Source organism: Trachinotus anak, unplaced genomic scaffold (genome assembly GCF_046630095.1).
Source record: "Trachinotus anak isolate AG129_WGS33_773 ecotype Australia unplaced genomic scaffold, CSIRO_AGI_Tana_v1 ptg000002l, whole genome shotgun sequence".
Lineage (NCBI taxonomy): Eukaryota > Metazoa > Chordata > Actinopteri > Carangiformes > Carangidae > Trachinotus > Trachinotus anak.
The window spans coordinates 4,433,877-4,455,785 of NW_027273853.1; the positions used below are offsets into that span (position 1 = coordinate 4,433,877).

The 21,909-nt window shown below is 39.8% G+C and overlaps 1 protein-coding gene across 2 annotated transcripts in view; it reads left to right on the top strand.

Moving 5' to 3' along the window:
• The window catches only part of LOC139629020 (protein inscuteable homolog), a 60,739-nt gene extending 42,733 nt beyond the window's left edge, over positions 1-18,006 (top strand). Inside the window, exons 5-12 of one of the 2 annotated variants that reach the window (XR_011692896.1) lie at positions 3,067-3,192; positions 11,957-12,128; positions 12,942-13,120; positions 13,368-13,434; positions 14,464-14,619; positions 15,730-15,806; positions 16,885-17,709; positions 17,775-18,006. Coding sequence is in view for 1 of the 2 variants with exons in the window: in XM_071491354.1 (XP_071347455.1) it covers positions 3,067-3,192; positions 11,957-12,128; positions 12,942-13,120; positions 13,368-13,434; positions 14,464-14,619; positions 15,730-15,806; positions 16,885-17,013 (906 nt within the window). In the remaining variant the exon portion in view is untranslated. Of the gene's footprint in view, positions 1-3,066; positions 3,193-11,956; positions 12,129-12,941; positions 13,121-13,367; positions 13,435-14,463; positions 14,620-15,729; positions 15,807-16,884 lie in introns of both variants that reach the window. The other variant, XM_071491354.1, reaches the window with a different exon arrangement.
• The last annotated feature ends 3,903 nt before the right edge of the window (positions 18,007-21,909 follow it).

The following is a 21,909-nucleotide window of genomic DNA, read 5'->3' on the forward strand; positions in this document are numbered from 1 at the left end:
TTAATATTTTTAATATTTGCAGTAGCTAGCTGTTAATAACACACAAAGTGAAACAGTATACAAGCATAGGGCTGCCCAAACACTGGTAGCTAGCTATACTAGCTAAATCACCCATTTCACCTGCTGGGTCTTTACTGGATGCTGGAATATATCTGTTATTCTTGAACAGTTTGATGCGTCCTCCTTCATTATTTTTTCTTTTTAATTCTACCTTCCACCTTTCTCCTTTTTCTTTTTGCTGCTTCTAAACCAGAGGCGACAGTGAACACACACGTTCCCTGGATAACACCAACATGCCATTAATAACGCTGTACGAGCCCGAAGGAGAGTTCATAGCAGTTATGAGGTTGTTAGCTGACCAATTACAATTCAACGCACCCCCCCCCCCCCCCCCCCCCAAGTGGTGGTGGTGGGGGGGGGGGGGGGGGGGTGCGCTCATTTACCCCCCTACTGCAAATAGACTTGGTTGTGCTTGTGCGCTAGGAGAGTCAAGGCACTGCGAGCACACAGTTTAGGTTGGATAGCACAGAAAGGTCGACAACTTCTGTATAACAATATTGTTCGCCTACACAATAGGCAGTCTGGCCCCAAAGAGCTAATAGCCCATCAGGAATTCTCCTTCCCTCCTTCCCACTCTGCTACTAGTATTGCAGGTATTTTGTCATAAACCAAAGTTTTGGAAAAACAGAAATTTTGACCTGATGTTTGCAGCAAATCTCTAATATGACTACAGTTCATACAAAAATGTGTGTACCACATTTCATGGCAATCCATGAGGAAAGTCAGGCGATCACCAAAGCAGAATCCATGCTCTGTGCACCATGGACGCCTGTACCAAATTTCATGGCAATCCATCCCAGAGTTGTTGAGATATTTTAGTTTGTGGACAGACTGACGTGCTGCTAGCCTTACATAAAACATCACACCATCAAAAGCTGGAAAGAGACAAAGCAATGCAAGTTCCATCATAATCTGATGCACCTGACACATTCAGATGGGTAGAGAAGTACGTTGTCAGTATTTTGATCATAAAGGGAGGCAAAGTGTGGAGTGTGTTCCCTGATGGTGTTCTTACATAGGCATAGGTTTTTTTGGAAAACTTTAGCCAATTATTAGTATTATTTTATTTAATGTCTAAATTATTATATTAAAACAAAGTGCATTAGACTGTTTGGGGGTTCTGCACAGACTCACTTTTTGTTTTGAAAGCTAAAGCAACATTTGCGTCACACAAAAACGTCAGGATCAACAGCCTCTTCATCGCTACCAGAGCACAGCTTGAATCCGCCTGCCTCTGGAGTTTCAAAAGGTTTACTGAAAACTGACGGTGTTGGCAGTTCTTCCAAGTACGATATTGTGTAGGCAGCGAACGGGGAGGAGCGGTCAGGGTAGAGGGCAGGATGATTAGCCACTCCAAGCCCCAGCAGCATGGCCCTCGCAGCGTGTGAGACATGCCAGCCCAGTATAATGGCCTTATTAGGATAATGGTGGTAGTTACCAGCTTCATCTACCTCCGTGTAATTCTGTCTATCTGCACAGTGAATAGAATTCAATACCTGCAAGTGTTTTTTGTCAGAGGGGTGCTGTAGTGTAGACATGGAGCCAATACAGGAGCTATCTTTGTTTGTTTACACCAGCATAATCCAACAGAAAATGTTCAGCTATTACTGGCAAATCATCTTTATTTTTGCTCAGTGTTTTCCATTCATGAAATATGTATATATTGGCTGTTTCGGTCCGACATGATGAATTGTATGAGCCATTTGATAGGCTCTGTGGTTGGCAGGCTTGCTGAGCGAAGCTGGCCAAATCCATCGGTCATTCCGGGTCTCCTGGACTCTTTAAAGCCAGCAGGCTGCTGTTGGCTTGGATCTGAGGGACCTGATGGATCTCACAGCACAGTCTGAGCAAGGAGCAATTTGATCCGTCATTTTGCACAATCATGTGTGCTTCAAGACAAGACCTGATTATGATGTGTGTTGTATAATTTGGTGGCATGAATCCTAATGTCAGTCCTGTGAAAGTCTCAAAATAGCTGTAGTCTCAAAGGAAGTTGTTTTCCCAACCTAACCAGCTTTTCTGTTTTAACCTGGGCTGCTGGAAATAGAGAGATTTAACACACCGACCAGTGTCCACCAGACAGATAAACAAAGGAGAAATCTGTATATGGGAACGTGATGTAGGGTACCTCATTATGTGGTGTTGCTGGGCCTTCTTAATGCCACTGTCTTGACATTACATAAAACATATAAATATGACGTAAACAGTACCTGGAGCTGGTCTCAGTGACATACGACCTGTTTTGGAGCATGTAAACTGTGGCTGTGCCAAGTTGAATCAAAGTCATAGCTACACTGCTTATGGAGGAAAGCACAGCAACAAAAAGCAAATGAATATGTGACAGTATGACCTCAGCCTCAGGGTAAATGCTGTTTAAAAGCCATGGTGTGAATGTAAAACAGCAGGTACAGGATTAACACACACTTAGCTACACTCTGACCTCAAGAAATACAGCAGAGCCCTGGTTTTTATTACAGCTTTGATGCTGCATTTTTTTTTAAAATTGTATTGAAAAGAAAATAAAGAATAGTGTCTGCTTGCTCAAGAGAAAAAATAAAACAGTGTAAAATGAAATAGAAAAAAATAATAATCAAGAGGCGTAAGGCCACTCCAAATCCATTACAGTTATTTATAAGTCCTACAACTGGAATTGAAACACAGTCCCTGCATTTACTCCACAGAGGAGGAGAGAACAAATCAAATAATGATAATCACATCATGAGCAGTTAAATTTTTGAGGGTGAAGTAAACCATATTCACAAACTTATTAATCAATACTGTACCATTTTCTCAAGGAAAAACTTGGATCAAACCAAGAATTTTTTATTTAGCAGTTAGAGCTGTTCAAAGAGACCTGAACATGATACTAATGAATATTGTTTTACTGCTGTGGGAACTTAACTTGTCACAGTTTAGCATCAGTGCAGATTTATTTAGAACTGTAGTGTCGTGTACTTCCTGATTTCCAAACAGTTAAACATATCATTAAATTTCCCTCTGCCACAGGAAGGAGCCGTGGTGGTCCTGTTTAAGATCTGCAGACAGGACCGCTTCAAAGACCTCTACGCTCACGCTCTGAGAACAGTGGCCTCCATCTGCTGTGTGGAGGAGGGCATCAACCAACTGGACAAGGTCAGCCTCTCTCTGTCCCACACACACATACACACACACAACTACAGACAGTTGACAAATTAAAGGAAAAATCTGAACATTTTGTGGAGAATCAGGATGAGAGTACCAAAGGGTGAGAGGGGCCATGGGGGTCATTGGTTTGATGAGTATGAAAATGATGTGAATCAAATGCTGTGACCAGTCACCAGGTCTGAACCCAGGTGAACACCTATGGCAGGTTTTGGACAGATGTGGTAGACAATGCTCTCCACCACCACCATCATCAAAACACCGAATGAGGGAATATCTTTCAGAACAACGGTGTCTATCCCTCCAGGAGAGCTCTGATCTGGGACAATGCCCACTGTTTCAAAGATTAATAGCACATAAATGAGCAACAGTTGGCCTGAAAGGCAAACATTCATCTCTAATTCATGGCAAGATGTAAAAAAAAAAATCAATTAAAATGAGGAAGAAAATGGTATGTGTACTAATCCAGATTTTCTTCTATTAAAAAAATGGGTATATGGATGTGTATATGAAAGAGAAAGAGAGAGAGAGAGTGAGAGAGAAAGAGAGAGAGAGAGAGAGAGAGAGAGAGAGGACATTAATCAAAACTAAGTAAGTACAGTACTTCCAGTAAAATACCTTGGCTACCTCCAGTCCAGACAGATTATGTTTACACTGATCAGCTGAAAGTTTTAGCTCAGACAGGCAGTTGCTCCTCTTCCCAGCACCACAGTATATTCTGTCTACTACACATTTAGCCAAGATCCCACTTTCCATGTTATGACTGGGGGGCTATAGTTTGTTTTCACAGGTGAATGTGCGCCAACAATGGCAGCAGGAGGAGGCTTGGTGAGCGAAAGATTTAGCAGAAAAAAGACCATTGTTTCCTCACAGGGAAATAAAATAATCTCTTCTTTGTGATAGGTTTCCCTTTAAATATAATGAAAAATATCTATACATTGGTTTTAATTAACAGTACCTTGGTATAATATATTTATATATATATATATATATATATATATATATATATATATATATATATATATATAAACACTATCATGTGCCATTGCAGCTGTTAATAGTATTTTCCAAAATCAAGGCCATGATTCCTTAAAGCCTCATTTTTTGGTCAGTTAACCTTTAAGCCAGTGTTATACTGTCTACATCCATGAGTATGTGAGGGTCTGCAAGGGCCTGCATGTTGTAAATTTCCTCATCACAGGGTGTACGTGAGGCTCTGATGTGGATGTCCCTGTACCCACAAATATGTCCATGCACCCACTACCCACCCCCCCGTGAGCCGATGCACACTCTTTCATATGCTTATCACCCAAAATACCGAAAACATCAAGAGTAGTAGCAATGTAGCCTGATACTGATTTACAATTAGTATTAGAGGACAGTCAAAGAGAGAGACATGCAGTAAAGGGCCATGGGTCAGACTCAGACTGCAGCGGCCAGGACTAAGCTTTCCAGGCATCTGCTCTTCCAGGTGAGGCACCGGGGAGCCAACCTGCTGTGATTATGTGTACAAGGCAACCATATGTATTTTCTCACGGCACACAGAGCTTGTCAGTCCACTCATTGATAAACTTCTCCAGTCCACTTGTAGGCCAGCTAGTTTGGTTTTATTTGACATTACATTATTCACAGCACAGAACTGCACATAAGCTGAAAAACAAACACGGACGCTGAGTTTTAAAGGATATGTAATATTTGCTGTTGCTTTAAAGCCACCAACTTAAAAGCTTTATAACAAATACGAAAAATGTAATGAGTTGTGTTTTTTACTCACCAAAAACTTACATATAGCACACTTAAGGGGTATAACCTTATTGCTACATAGCTAGCCTTAGCATTAGCAGCTGTTTACTTACCAGTCTAGAGGAAACATTATGAGTTCCTTATCAAACCTCATTCCTTCGCTCACCAACAGCTGTCTCCAGAGGTGGAAAGCAACGCCAACAATAACTCTTGTCTCTATCACATCTTTTCTTTTACTGCAGTTAGCATGCTAATCTGCTAGCCCCAGCCCATTTTCCAGTAGTGACTTACTTCAGCCTCCAATCTGCCCTGAAGACGCAGCGTTGCTCAGAGGACGTATTATAACATCTTGTATTATAAAGAGATGGCCGAAGCTCTTGTCAAGCAATGAAAACAAACACAACCAAAGCCCCTCTTAAGAACTTAAATTTGTTTGTGTTTTGTCCATTTGCATTTGTTCTCTTAAGTTGCAGTGTGTTGAGCTCTCAGGGCCACCGTACTGTTCCCCTTATTTATTATTTCTTTGATAAAAACTTGGAATATTTCAGTTATATACTGACTGCAGAACTGGAAATGTCCCTGGTTTTCATTTCAGAAATCCGGTCACCTTATTTTTAAAGGAATTCAAAGACAACCAAATGTGTTGTTATTCTTCTTGCATGGATGTTGTCATTTTGATTTGATTTGTAGTGTGCATGCAGACAACGATCTGATCTTGATTGTAAAATGTAGTGTAGAAACTGGCAGGAATGGCCAAAGTCAACAGCAACGCTATTTTTGTGTTTGTCTCATAATGAATAATTAATGTTACATGTAGCTCCTTTATATTGTTCTGGAGGCAAACACTGACTCACGCAGGCTCTCTGGATTTATTACTTCACTACTGTTTTGGAGAAACTTTTGACTGCAGTAGTTGGCTTTTCCAGCTTTCTATTTATTTGATTAAATTTTCATGAATGAGTTCACCAAGTTCAGACACCTCAGGGTTGGTGAACCGCCATTAAACTCTCTGGCCATATAATTTTTAGGAGAGGAGGCAGGGAGGAAATAAGCGCCACACTGTGTAAGGTTAAGTATATGTTTTTTTTCTGATGCCAGAATTATACAGCACATACACAAAAAGATGAGTCATGATTTACAGTGAGTCTCTGTGGTACGCAGAAATGAGATTATTATAAGGGACCTTCTGACCACTGAGCTGACAGGTCAAACATTTAGACCTGAATGAAATCTCACAGTGTTTGTGTGTGTGTAAAGAAAAAAAAAGGCGAAACAGGGAGAGAGAAACTAATGATACAGCCTTCTTTGTTTGTCCTTGTTTTTTCCCTTTCGAGAATTCAAACCAAAATAAACAACAGACGCACCTGTGTCAAGCGAGCGTTTACAGAAAGACAAATATAACCTGATTCCGGCGAATAATGATGCCACAATGGTGTCTGTGTTCACATATAGAGCAGCTGGGACGGCATGAATCATCCGAGTGTGAAAACTTTTTAACGGGAACCAAAGTCCGCCCCAGATTAGCAGCCTCGTCCCGGGAGAGAGGCTGTCAGGCAAGTCTACGCCACCAAGCGCTCACCGGCGTTGCTCAGGCTTGAGAAACACAGCTGTCACTGTTGAAGGGTGATTGAGAAAAGGGGCCGGTAAGCACCAGCTCTGCTCATTGGTGAATATACGGTATGCTTCTTAGTTTTACTCCCAACAGAAACACTGTGTCATCATAACATGGCGAATGGGAAAAGTATTGATTATGAGCGAGGTGCACAGAGAAGAAGAACCTCCACGTAAAGTATGGAGGACAGATGACTGTAATATTGAATCAGACTGAAAGTTGCGTTGATGAGAAAAATTACATCAAGGTACACTGAAAAAGTTCAACTCTAGCCCACAGGTCTGCAATATAAAACTCAATTATTGGACATGATCGCACACACTGTGCTGAATCATTTGATGTAGCACACAACACAAGTGTGAAGTGATACTGACTGAAGAAGTAGTCAAGGTATGGAAGCCTGGATGTGCCTAATTCAAGAAGTGAAAGCTCTTCTGAAGTGACCGAATACATCGATGTGTCGTGTCCTAACGTGTGTAAATCTGTGATGTGTTGCCATATCTCTCTGTATAGAGTATGGAGTAGGGGAGACTGGGGATGGTTGTAGGGTATTTGGCCTGTTTTTGTTTCATCAACTCTCCACCCATTTCACCACACCAACAAAATAAATTAACCGAAATCCTCTGTCTGAATTCATGGTGGGGTCATGGAGGTGGATGCACGTGGCGGTTGCTATCTAATAAGGTAAACAGTCACAGGATTGAACATAACCAGGAAGAAAACAGAATAGCAGTAGAAGGATGTCTTATTTTAAACATGAATTTAATGAAATTAGAAGAGCATTTTCAACAGGACCATTTGTGTCCTGGGAAAGAACATTCATTTTCCAGGACCGTTCCAGATAAAACTGGGACGGGTGGTTGATGGTTTCTGTCTGTATCTTGGAGCTCTTTCAAGCCAGTGCATTCAAATTGAATACAAACTAGTTACATTACAGTTAGTCTGTCTGTTATCTCTGCAACACAAACTGAAAATGCATCCAGAGATTGAAATGTTATAGTAGTTGTAATATATCCAGGGGCGATACGTGACATCGTGATAGAAGGATTATGACGAAAACTTGATAGTGAAAACTTTTTATTCAACACTCGAATAGCTTTTTAACCGTATTGGAGAGTGTGTGTGTGTGTCTATGTGTGCCTATGTGTGTCTGTGTATGTGTACTGTTGTTAAAACTAACCCAGACTTGTAGCCATGAACTAGCTTACCACACAGCTAACAGCTAAAACATTAGCACTGACAACTTGCATGAAGGGTCTCTACATAGACAGTAAACATGCTTTAAGTTTAAGATTTAATCACAGAGCAGGAAACGCTATCACAAAAATAAATGACGAAAAAAAAACAACTTGACCTGATCTTTGAGAAATTGAAACTGACTCTTGTTGCAACCATCCTCCCCTATATAAGAATATTGATTGGATTTATTACATTTTTAATAATGCATAGTTGCAGATTTAAGATTCTGCATTTTTGTTCCTGCAATAGAGAACCACCATTCAATTTATTCCCCCAATCACAAGCAAAAGTGGCCGGAAAAAAAACAGTCACATCTTAAAAGTGCAGAGAAGTTATGTAGCGTTGGCCCTGAGAATAAACTGAGTGAGACACATCCGCTGTGCGGTAAATGAGGAGTTGGGGAACGTTCTATTTTTGGGAAGAGGAGGAGGAGGAGGTGCGGGTGGGGACAGTGGGGGAAACAGAGGGAGAACGGTAGATGAATGGGGAGGGGGTGGAGAGTGGATTGTTCCACGTCAGTGGGTCGCGCTGGCACAGTGCTACAGACGCCCACAGAGACAAAAATAGGGAAATGCCCTGTGAAGCCGGGTATGCGGATGCTCGTCAGCAGAGAGGACTGACAGGTGTGGCTGGATGAGAGCTGACGCTTTGCCTCACTCCGGATGCTCGTCTCCAAACTTTTGTTTTCAGGAGAGTTGGCTGATGGTGACGGAGCACCAGAAGCACTAGTGTGCTCTTTCCTAAGTGGTAGCAAAAGTGACAGAAATTGAAAAATAAATGTAATAAAGAAAATAATATTCATTAGGTAACACATTTTTTTTCAAATTTTAATTGGTAATGTGGAGTATTTCCAGAGTGAGCTGATTGTCTATAGTCAGGTGCAGAACAGTCAGTCGCTGTGTTGAAGTTTGTATTAACTGTGCAACACTGCCCCCAAGTGGATATAGGTCTGTTCTACAGCTGCATAATTTTCTGAAGCCTCCATCCTCTCACAGCAAATCATACACACAAGAAAACACAAACACAAAGATGAGATCAGCGTGACTTCATGCCCCTGAGTAAACTTCTCTTTAAACAGGAGGATTTCCTGTTCCTCAAACCTCATGATACAGACACGCTGGGTCGATGCCAGCCACATACACAAGAGTTTCTCAGCAGCACATTCACTCACTCATTACGGGCAGAGATGTGAGTTTTAGCCAGGGCTGACACCACAGACACTTAACTACCTGTCTCACTGGTTTATCTATGAAAAAAAAAAAAACCCACCCAGTTTAAAGGACTATACAATTTTTTTATTTAGTTTATTTGACATTACAAAGAGGATGACATTAAATCACACAACTACAAAAATATCAAGAATGACACAGTAAAGTCCTGAAATTTACAGGAGTCAATGTGGCATTGTACCACCAACCAGAGTATCTGTGGATCCATAAAAAGTCTTACAAAGCATTAGATTTAGCTTAAAAAATGTGAAAATATTCAGATCTACAAACCAACACAGTAAATATCATTGCAATAAAACATCGCAAGAAGCAACACCCCAGAAATGGATTATAAAAAATTACATATAAATTTTATATCGGACTGTAAGTTTACATTTCCAAATTTCCAATCAGCCATAATTTGGTGAGAGTCTTCTTAGACTTGTACCAGTTCTGCAGTTCTAGAAACGATGCTTACACTTGTTCATTGACATGCTCGGTGAAGGTGGTCTTGAAGGAACACAGGCCATGGGAAGTGTTGACTTAGCCCACAACTCCAACAACAATCATAAATGCATAATTGCAAAGCTAACTTATTCCAAACACACACACACACACACACATATTAGTATTAAACCGTGGCAAGAACAAGTTGGCAGCACTGGTTCTAGTCAGGTGGGCATGATTTCAAGTCTTCAGAGGGGGCCTGAGGGTATGAGATATATTGACAACAATTCACATGAAATATTTTAGCATTTCTAGATGGATTTCCATCTGTCCTGACAGCCACTGGTTTCAATTCAATTTACCATAATATGATGAAGATACCAACTAGAGACTTCAGACCTAAATGGAGGATCAGGCAGGCAATGATGTCACTTATACCCATATGGCCCATACACCCTCCATGATGCTGGACATTGGTGATCCATATAAAGTTTTGGTGCACGTTCAGTCTGCTTATGACATTGCTGAGCTGTGCGTTCTTGCTGCTACACTGCTGCCTGCTGTCAGGATTTAACCCCCCCCTCCCCCTCTCCCCCTATCATGCTCAGTAATGTGTTGTGTACCTCAGGCTCTGACAGGCTGGTCTGTGAGATCAGGGACTTAAGTGTCCTGACTGACCTTCACTAATGAATTGTTATGAACTCACAAATTAGCCTTTTTTGTAGGTAATTCACTTAGTAGCAGCCAGAGTGTGAGAACTCTTCTTATTGGTGGATTATGTTCACACTCTGATGAAGGCCAGGTGGCTGGAAATGTTTTGTGTTTGGTGCTAGTTTAGATATTCATATTTTTAGTATTGATTCCACATGGAGCACAAACACCAGACAGTCACTTATAGTTGATCTAAAATCACATGAATCGTTAGTGACTGTTACAGCTAATGTGTAACATACAGCACTATAGGTGGCGCTTTTCCCCCAGAGATCACAGTGCTCTTATTGTTGGAGAGTTTGCAGCAACTTGAACAGATCCTATTAGATGTTTCCTCGAAAGATGAAATGAGAGCTATGCTCTTGACAAGAAATATCTAAATGAAATAAAAGTACAGGAGCATGAGAGAAAACAGTTTCATTACAGAATAATTGCTGGAATGCACTGACCATCACTGATTATGTCTAATGGAGAGGAACTGAGAGCAGCTTCACAGTAACCAGAGAGGAAACCATAAAACATGAGCTCCTACTTCAGCAAATCAAATTTAATTAAAATGAATTTAAATGAATTTTACTTAAACAACTTGGGAACAAAGTGGGCAAGTTTCAAGTCAATCTGAGAAAACAGTAAACTGTTAAAAAAGAAGAAGCTATACAGTAGCTACCCAGGAAGCTAACTGGTAACAGCACCAAATGTCAACTGTCCAACCAGGACAAAGCTACTACAGGAGGACTCTCAGAACTGGGCCCTGACAGTCAGCTTTAATAAATCTAAAATCATGATCTTCCAAAAGCAGCCCAGGTCTCAGGAAACCAAATATTAATTCAGATTAGGAAACAGCCTTCTTGATCAGAGTCTATGTTATGATTGACTGGGGCTCAGAATCAGAGCCTCAGGTGGTCTGTGTTCTAGCAGTGAATCCACTGAAACAAAAAAAAAAACAAACAAAAAAACAGCGTTTTATGCAATTAGAAGAAAATTTTACCAACCAGAGTTTGTACTGAAATATTTGACAGTGTAATTGTAGTGAGTTGTGGGGTCCACTCAGTCATCAGGACTGGTCTAGGGCCACCATTGATTATTAACATTAAACAAAGAACACTTAGATTTTGGTGACATCTCAAACTGAGCCCCCAAGACACACTCAGATTTCAGGCACCACAAACCCAAGAACTGAACCCCCAAAAGAGTCCCTGCTGTCAGCTGGTCCTGAGGCTCACTGATCAAATAATACCCAGTACTGTTCAACCTCAGACCAGCACTGCTTTCCAACCACTAATCAGACTAAACCAAATTATTAAATCATCAAAAGATGCCTATCTGGAACTTTGGATGAATGAAACCAAAACTCAAATCAAACCTAATTGCTATCTGGCCCTTAACCATGAATCTGAATTGGCGGAGAATCTCTTTACTGTCAGAGATACAAAGCAGAGACAGATCCTGACCAGATACAGACTCAGTGACCACAGGCCGACCACAGAGAAAGGACAACACAAGAAGAGGAAAGAGTCTGTGGTCACATGCATTTTTTAAAGTCATTCTCTTTTTCTGTTCATTTTATGTTACTTAATGAAATGGGTTTTTTTTTTTATTCTCATGTCATTATTGAATCGTATTATCTTAACAGCAAAATTTGTTCACCAGAACTGCCAACAAAAGCATACCAAATCAAACTGAATTGTATCCCTTGTGTTTGCAGCTCACTGTTTATATAGTACAATCAATATAATAGGTTATAATAGATCATTATATGGTATCTAATGTGTGTTGTATGCCATCTGATGTGTAGGTGGATGGGATCCTGTGCCTGGCAGACATCCTGACTGATGAGAGCAGTGTGGAAGCAGCCAGGGCCGAGGCAGCGGCGGTCGTGGCTCAGATCACCTCGCCTCACCACACGTCCACTCAGCACCTCGCCAGCTTCCTGGAGAGCATGCACGACATCGTCACCGCGCTCATCAGTGAGTGGACATGGCGCTGATAAGTTTGACTTACAGCAAAGTCTCACCAAGAGTTGTTTGGAGAAACAGGCTTTGTTAAAAAATGATCCACCCATGAGATTTAATTCTAGAGAAAACACAACGTTAGTAGAAGTATAGTGTGGGTCAAATGTATTTTAGCTGATAATAATAGAATTTCAGAGCAGGTATTTTTATATACACTCAGTTGCCAGTTCATTAGGTACACTTAGCTAAAACTAATTCAGTCTAAAACAACAGCGGTGCAATAAATACTCCTTCATGAAGGTTATAATTTTGTTGAAGTTGTTGTAGGGAGGTGTTGGTTCAGCTCTCTGAGGCTGCAGTTTGTGGTGCTGTTAAATTATGTTGTGTTCAGAAGTGTTTCTAATATTGTGTCCAAGCCATTTATATCATTGAGGACAGAGTAAACAACAGAATAGAATAAAATCTCAGGTGATGACCAATGGCAAACATCTCTCAGTATAACACAATACAGCTCAGCAGCACCACAGAATTCATCCAGCAAAACCTTGCTGAATACAGGATTTTCATTTGATTTGACTGCATTAATTTAACCTGGCTCTACCCAATAAACTGCAAACTGAGGGTACTTTAAAGGTCTTTGGAATAGATCTTGTATAATACAAAGAGTACAACAAAGTATTGTCTGTATTATGCAGGAAAGAATATAATTACCTTATTTTAACGGTTGCCATCATCGCTGTTAAATGAGAAAAGAAACAAATGCAAACGAACAAGTTTAGTGTTATGTTGGGACCACTATACGTAACAAGTGACGCCTTATTCCCTCAGAGTTGTGTGAGAGCGCCTCCTGCGGGGAAGTATTCCTCCTAGCGTCTGCAGCCTTGGCCAACATCACCTTCTTTGACAGCATGGCCTGTGAGATTCTCCTGCAGCTTAATGCCATCCACATCCTGCTGCAGGCCTGCAAAGACCGCCAGAGGGTCGACACACCTTACTCCAAAGACCAGGTACACATGTGCATTTAGGTTTTATTTCTCAGTAGATATAAAGTAGGAAAAAAACTAATGTGAATGATTTTGACTTAGAGGTGCCCATAGCAGAAGAAGGTTGTGATTGTACAGGGCAGCTCTTCTAGTAGCTGGCAATGTATTTAAATTCAACTATATAAGCAAACTAGTATTACAAAAATAACAGTGTACATATGAGTATATGTGTCATTATGTTTTCTTTTATTCATTATTGTTTAAATCTCAGGTGGTGACAATCTTGGCTAACCTCTCAGTCTTAGAGCAGTGTGCTGCCGAAGTCCTGCAAGAGCAAGGTAATCTATTTTTCAGCTGTAAATTTTAATTGAAAGTTATATATCATTGTTATTTATTTGGGGAAAAACTGCATTTGAATGGAAGAAAACACAGCAGAAACAACTGGACCACTCACTGTCATCCTTTAGTTGAGGTGCAAGCGAGAAAAAAATAGTGTAATCCCTCTTTGGTCCTGGAGATGGCAGCATCAGGTAACATCTGTGAAGTAGCTCGGAAACGCTAGAATAAAATCAAACACTGAGCATGATGAGAAATTTTTACTAATTATTGCCATGAATTTTAAATGTTGTTATTCTAATTATGTTTTTTTAATTCTTCAGTTTCACCAATTACATTTTCTTCTTTTATATGTGTTTCTGTCTGCAGTTGCTCATGTCTCAACATAACATTTCCATCAACTCTAAGCTTAGTCATGTATTGTAAAAGACATAGATGGGATGTATATGTTTTCAGTATGGGTCAGGGTCATTGTGTTAGACACTCTGATTATGCCAGTATCAGTAATATTCATCAGTAATTGTCCATTAAATTCTTGATTGATGTCCCTGAGTCAGTATTTCCAAATATATTTGTTTGTTCTTTTCTGCTTTGATGAGCATTTAGAAACATTTTTTTAATAGTCTGCACAGTTTGTTGTAGTCCTTGTCCCTGCAATTTAAAACTGACTTGTACTGCTGCAGTGAACCTTGCAGAGTAAATTTGAAGAATAAGGCCTGACTCACTGAGCTGTTTTTATCTCGTCTTTTCTTTCGACTGCACTTTTGGTCTAGATCCTGTCTGAAAGTGATGGATGTAATGTCTGGCTCCTTTCTAATTCACCTTAAAACCTTATTGCGTCTGAGTCTTGTGTAATTTTATGTCTGGAAAGTTTCAACTTTCTGGCAAGTTTCGGACAGCTTTTTGTCCTGCTGTTATCTGACTAGTTTTCTTTTCTGTTTACCCTCTCCATTTGTTGTCCCCCTGTTCCTTTCTATCCGTCCTGACATCTTTGATTCGGCTAATCTGAGCTGTATGTTATCGTGTTTCAGGAGTAGAGCGACTGCTGCTGCTGCTGGGAGAAAAGCCGTCCTCCTCCAGCCCATCAGAGGGCGCCGCCTGCGAGCGAGTCCAACAGAAAGCTGCGGTCACACTGGCCCGTTTGAGCAGAGACCCTGATGTGGCCCAAACAGCCATCCAGCTAAAAGGTACTACAGCTGTTTTTGTTTTATATAACACAATTATACAGTTATAGTAATTTTATATTTATTTTTATATAGAGAGTTGAGCAAAAATCATAAATGGCTAAAAAAAAGTGGTAAAAATAAAATACAAATGATCAGCAACAAATGAAAAATATTCATTAAGAAAAATAAAATCAAAACAGACCCAAGATGTAAATGAACTGAGTGGTTTCCTATGGGACTGCAGCCACTAGAAGGCTCCATCCTGAACACACTAATTAAAAATATTTCCCCTGTTTTACATAATCATATATGAATCAAAGTGGCTTTATCTAAAGTAATATTGTCTTATGCTTTCCTTTGTGTAGCTTTCTATATGACTTTGTTTGACTTCACTATATTAAAGTTTTCTTTGGTTCCATAAAGACTTTAGCTCATTGTATTGACATCATGGACAAAAAAGAGAAAAACAACAAAAGAAAAATTTGGTATAAAATATGTCATTAAAATTTTGATGGGACCTTTTTGTAACCAAACAGATGGTGAGCAAATTCATAAGTGTTAAATAATAAAAATGGATCTTGAGCGGAGCCTTGAGGTGCTCCATTTGTAATTAATTAGGCCAAATCAACAAAATCACCAACTGGAAACGATTCCCTGATTCTGTATCCTCTTGAGGTTTGAATATTTATTTAGTCTGAGGAGAAAAATGTCTCACCAGATAATTTCACAGACCAGAGGTCTGTATCCAATCACTGGACAGAAAAACCTCTTCTTTAATATACAAATGTGCTGTTTGTACTGTATGTCCATTCCTCTACATACCTCATTGTCTCATGAGAGTCAGCTCTTGATGAATACTTTATTGAACCTCATCATTTTATCTTTCACATATATTCACATATTTTAAACTTGATAAAAAGCCAAACATGGAAAGAGTGTCTTTTTTCTAAAGGTGATGTCATTGGAAGCACGCTGATATTTGTCAAGAAAATTATGCAAAAGGTCTGGTATTTGGGCATATTCTTAAGATTATAACAAGTACTTTTACTCTGAAAGCTGCTTTGCATTTCTGTTTGATATCTATATCAGTGGGACAAGCTTGTAACCTATTTTTTTTCTCTTTTGTCTTAGCTGTTCCCCGTCTTATTGAACTGTGTCGGTCCCCTACTGAGAGAAATAACAGCGACTCAGTGCTGGTCGCTTGCCTGGTGGGTGTAAAGTGTATGTCTGTCTGTCGGTGTGTGCGCAGACCTTTTATATATGTGTAAATGACTCAATGTCCTGAATAAGAATATGAAATTTAAACATTCAAACTGCCTATTTCAGTCACACCCCTAAAATATTATGCACTTTGAGTTCCACTTGATATATAGGACAGAACAAACTGAGGGCATTATACCATAGGTCTGCATGTATAACATCACTGCAGCAAATGACGTGTCCAATTTAATTACATCCACAGGGCAACATTTGAAAATTGAAAATATATCACAACCTCGGTATCTTAAAGGCATGTTGGGATAGCTGACCAATTCACATCATCTCAAATGTTGTATGTTTAAATATGTACATATCATGAATAATATCCCTGCTCGCACTTCATCATTCTCTCAATCTGATCATAATGATTAAAACCAGATCTTGGGGCCGATGAGGGGATTTGAGGCGCATAATGGTCAGGAGCTTAATTGGGCTGCCTCGCTGCGCTGAGAAATACCCTCTCCTTCACTGTAACCACACTTGTCAGTCTTTTCAAATTAACGTGATTCTATTTTATCCTTTTAGCCAAGGGTTAAGTAGCGCATTTGTAGGTGTTGAATTTTCATCTTCAAAGGATGCTGTGTTTTCACAGATCATTTGTAATCTTAAATGTAAATCCTGGCTGAATGGGTTTGAGACGTCACACATTCGGCTCATGCGCTCTCGTAACCAAAGCAGATGTAGAGAAAAAAAAATCATGCTGTGTTGCTGAAATAGCTCCTGGAGTGAATTTAGTTTTCTCTAGATTCATTAGGTAGAACAGTTTTACTAGTCTGTTCTTTGCTGCTAACATAACGTTTTTTGTTTTTTTTAACGATATTAAACTTGCACAGTTGCAAGTTGTTCTACCTCTCCAGTTGTCTAAAAGTATGATTGCATATTCAAATACACGTTTGCAAAGATCACTGCAGCATCATCTTGATATGTGAAAAAGTCTGTGCATTTTCTGTCTATTCGCACATGTACTGATATGTGTGTGTGTGTGTGTGTGTGTGTGTGTGTGTGTGTGTGTGTGTGTGTCTCCAGGCTGCCTTGAGGAGGCTTGCAGCAGGGTGTCCAGACAGCATCGAGGCAGCCGACCACCAGCAGCTCATCAAACCGCGTCTGGTCGACTCTTTCCTGCTGTGTTCCAACATGGAGGAGAGCTTTGTATGACGGCCTGTGCACTAAACACTGAGAGCGGAGAGCTGAACTCCTGTGCAAGATCATGGACATGTACTGTCTGATGACACAGAAAGGACCAAATCATTCTGACTCAAGCTTTGTTTGTCACTTCATGTTTGGACACTCTGGATTTGGGTGAATGGAGTGAAACTGCATAGTGTCAGTTTGAATGGATGCAGAGGACATTTATATGTAAATATACATATATGTAATTATAGGTACATGTGCTGCCTAGTGCAACTCAGTGACCGCATTACATGCAATGAATCATATTAAATGCAATGAATGTCTACGGTGTTCTAGAAAAAAAGTAATTGGTTCATTTTATTCAAATGAGAATTTCATATCAATAATTATATCAGTTATTTTGTATGAGTAGGTGCTACTTTTTGAAAAGGAAAGTATAGCCTTTGCAGAATGAAACACTATATGTTACCACTGTGCAATGTTTTTGTTCTTGTCTGAATATAATACAGTGCTTTTGACAAAAATGAACATCTGAAGCATTTAGCATTGAAGTACCAGTTTGTACAGTATGTTTGGATAATCTCTCCTTGACTCTTTTTTTGTTTGTCTATTAAAAATATTGCTTCTTTTTTAATGTTTTCAATCAGCAGACACTTTATTTGGATAATGATTGAATTAACTAAATTATTACAGTTAGACATTAAACATTACATATTTTCAGTATGTTTGTTATTTGTGTACCTTAATTGACTGGGCACTATTAGTATTTAAATTTTTAAATCGAGGCATATGGGAACATGAGCTATTTGTCCTGATGTACAATATATTGTTTCTCAAAGAGCATTTTATGGCATGTTAAACTTAATTTGCCATTAATCTCAACTATTACATATATTTGCTACTGGAAAATGAATCTTTTGGTCTTGACTTTGAATATAAAAATGCTTTTTATTTAAAGAGAATTACCATTATTGTATGCCATGCATGGAATAAAGGCGATCATCTATCTAATGTTGATTGTGTTTCATTGTCGTGAATTACTACCATATGTGTTGTTGAAGCTTTGTTAAATGTTCACAGTGCTGGTGCTTCAATCTTTCATAAAATACATAAACACAGACAAAACAAGTAGAAAATTAAGCACATAATTTAAGAAAGAAGAAGAGGAAAATGAAACTCCAGGCCCTACCTTGTAACCTTATATTGCTTTAACCACTGCCAAGCATTTGTATAAGACTGATATTCAGCAGTGGCATGTGGTAAGTCCCCCACCGCTGTGATTCAGTTGTTCACTACACCAGGATGAAAATGGACCAGACTAAAACATACCTTTTCATGACAGTAGCTTTAGCGACGTCCTTGAAGCTTTAGATAGATAGATAGATAGATAGATAGATGACTTTATTCATCCCCGAAGGGAAATTAGTTTGTTACAGCTGTCCGGTGTATTATAATACAAAATATACAATAGAATAAAATACAGAGGTAGACAGAAAGAAATAAAAATACAGAATGGCAGATATAAATAATAATATACTATGTATATGCATATGTAAATGGAAAGTGCAAAAAGATGGATACAAATATTGTATGAATATGATATATAATATCAATACGGTTAGTATTTGGAGTGGAGTGTTGTGATGAAAATTCAGAGTGCAAAGTGTGACAAGTCATCTTGTGTCATCTTGGCTCTGACAGAGGTAGATGAGTTGTACAGTCTGACCACAGTAGGTAGGAACGATTTCCTGTATCGTTCCTTAGAGCAGCGGGGTTGAATGAGTCTGTTGCTGAAACTGCTCTTCAGCTTGTCCAGTGTTTTGTGGAGGGGGTGAGAGGGATTGTCCATGATTGCCAGCAGTTTTGCCAGCATCCTTTCCTCCACCACCTCCTCCAGGGTGACAAGTTTAGAGCCAACAACAGACTCTGCCTTTTTGATGAGTTTGTGCAGTCTGTTGGCGTCCTTTGCCTTGATGCCCGCACCCCAGGACACCGCAGCAAAGAAGATGGTGCTCGCCACAACAGACTGATAGAACATCTGCAGCATCTTGTTGCAGACATGAAAAGACCTGAGCCTCCTCAAGAAGTAAAGCCGACTCTGACCCTTCTTGTAGATGGCCTCTGTATTGGTGGACCAGTCCAGTTTATTGTCCAGTGTTACACCCAGGTACTTGTATGAGGCCACTAAATCCACATCCGTCCCACTGATGCAGTGGTGTTCCTCACTCGTAAGTCGATTTGGATAAAATCTCCCAAATTAGTGGACGTAAAATGTGATGTAAATGACAGTACCAGACAGTACCAAATCTCTATTGAATTCCAAGTCTATTCTGTTTCATGATTTTGTGCTGCCTTTCTTTCCTGTGCTGACAGTCTCTCTCCTGCATCTACTCTGCCTGGACGTCTTCATCTTTCTGCACTCCTTCCCGGCTGAGCAAGGATTAGCATTGTTCCTTTGGACTAAATTAAAAAAATCACTTCTATCGTAATCTTCATAATATTTACCATCAATGGACAATTGCACACAATGAACCAGATTTACATGACTGGAAATAATTTAATAAATAAAGGCCATAATATCCCTATCTTAAAGTGGCTGTAATAAATATTTTATAAAAAGGGGACAATGTGAGATGTTCCTTTGCAGTCATTATCATGATAAACATACTGAAAATTTTCACCTAAATCTGCAGCTCTGCTTGGTTTTACTGAGATTTCTAGTAATTTTCGGGTCATTGTTTAGCTTTCTGGTCCACAACCTTAATATTCTGGTTCACTCTCACTGCTGTCAGAGCATTTTTTTTTTTCAGCAGCAGGCAACAGACAGACACAGAAAACTGTAGTTCCTTGAATGACCATGAGAGGTTGGCTCACAAAGTGAGTCAATCCCCAGTGACCCCAATGATAAATTGTCCAACTTCACAGCAGAATTAAACACATTTTTCTGGTACAAAAACAGCTTGGTCTCTATAGCTCAATTCTCCCTTTACGACACCTGTGAATTTTATATAACTCACCTGTTTAAATTTTATTCAGCCTTAAAGCAGCAGTTCATCTTTAGTGTGGCCATATGGAAACGGTGCAGCACCACTGGTACATCAGCCTAACAGGGTCAGGGCCCATGCAGCTAAAGTCCCCCAGGAGGCACCGCTGACCTCGGGCTATCTCTGAGGAGCGACACTCATTCACACATCTTTCTTGTCACATATGCAGGCACAGGGATGAGAAAAGCCTTTGAGATCTCACAGAGAGAGAAGGAGGCCAAGAGAAGGTGGGCCCAAAGGTCTACCTGTTGGTCCTCCATGAACCACCAGGTCCTCCAACTTTTCAAAAGCATTGAGTCTCAAAGGGAGGAATACCAGTGCAGAATGTTTCTGTGCACATTAGAAAAACTTGTCATCAGCTTTTCAAAGCGAGAATTCATTCATTCACAATAGCTTTGAAAAGGATTCACAATCCCAAGTGCAAGCCCAAGTTTTAGCTCACAAGTGATTGAGACTAGATGCAGCCAGTGATAGCAAAGAAATATGTGAGGCTTTATCTGCAAAACTTGTCCTTTGTATTGTCATCTCTTTGATGAAAACACTCTCAGGTTTTTTTTTTTCTCCATAAGCCTTCCTCTCCTTGGAGAGACAATTGAGGGCCTTCTTGCTCTCTCTGTAGCTTCTTTTTCACCTAAGGGCACTTATGCTGAGCCTGGACTTGTTACACCCTCACCCAGCGTTGAGACAATTGAGCTGCTTTGTGTGTGTGTGTGCGTGTGTTGTCCAGCATACATGTGGGACTATGTTCAGAGGCCTTTGTGATAGAATATGCTCCTGCCTCGCTTTGTTGAGACCCAATGAAATATGTATAAACACAGAGGAGAACTAAACAGACAGCCTAAAAACACAGGTTCCTTTGATATTGTTTTGCTTCGACCATGACCATGAGACCAAGTATTGTAGCTCTGAGTTTTTCAACTTTTCTCAGTTTCTGAGCTCTTGAACTTTCACTCTCTGTCTTCTGTATGTCTGTTGTTGCCATACTTATTGTTTTCACCCACTGCCAATGTGAAAAAAGTTTCAAGGTAGTGATTGAATGATGAAAAACTCACCAACCAACCAAGGTTTATCTCTAATGAGTCTATCAAAAGGGTCACTGTTTGGCAGGTATCAGGATATCAGCACTAACACTTTCATTATAGGAAATGCACATCATAAACACAATTCCTTATTCTTTAAAGGGGCTATTTGTAAGTTTTCTCTGCCGTCAAATGCAGTTTATTGCCTGGTGGTGGTGGCGATTGTTGCCTGACAAAAGCTTTTACCACTGTTGTCTTTATAATGCAAGAGGTTATAATTTGCCCCCGTTGTTGGGGCAGATTGGAGGCTACAGTGAGTTGCTATCAGAAAGTGACAAAACAAGATGGAATAGGCCGGGGCTAGCTGGTTAGCATGCTAACTTCAGTAGAAGAAAAGAGTTAACAACAGCTTCAGCCATCGTTGTCTTTATAATACAACAGGGTACATACGTACAGGCTATAATACCCCCTCTGAGCAGCACTTCATCTTCAGGGCTGCAGTGAGTCACTATCAGAAAGTGACAAAATGGGCTGGTAACTGTATCTTCAGTAAAAACAGTGATAGAGACAAGAGTTAAAATTGGAGACAGCTCTTGGTGAGTAAAGGAATGAAGTTTGATGCTGAACTCACAACATTTCCTTTATAGTGGTAAGTAAACAGCTGTTAATGCTAACGTTGGCTATGTAGCAATAGCAAAACTTGCAAATAGCTTCATTTTCATGTCATCTTTGCTGTCCTAAACCATAAATCACAGACATTTTGGGTAAGAAAAGGATCTGAGGACTTGTAGTCTAATGCAAGAAGACACTTCACTGAGACTCTCCTGAGACTTTAATATTTTATGTGTCACATCTTT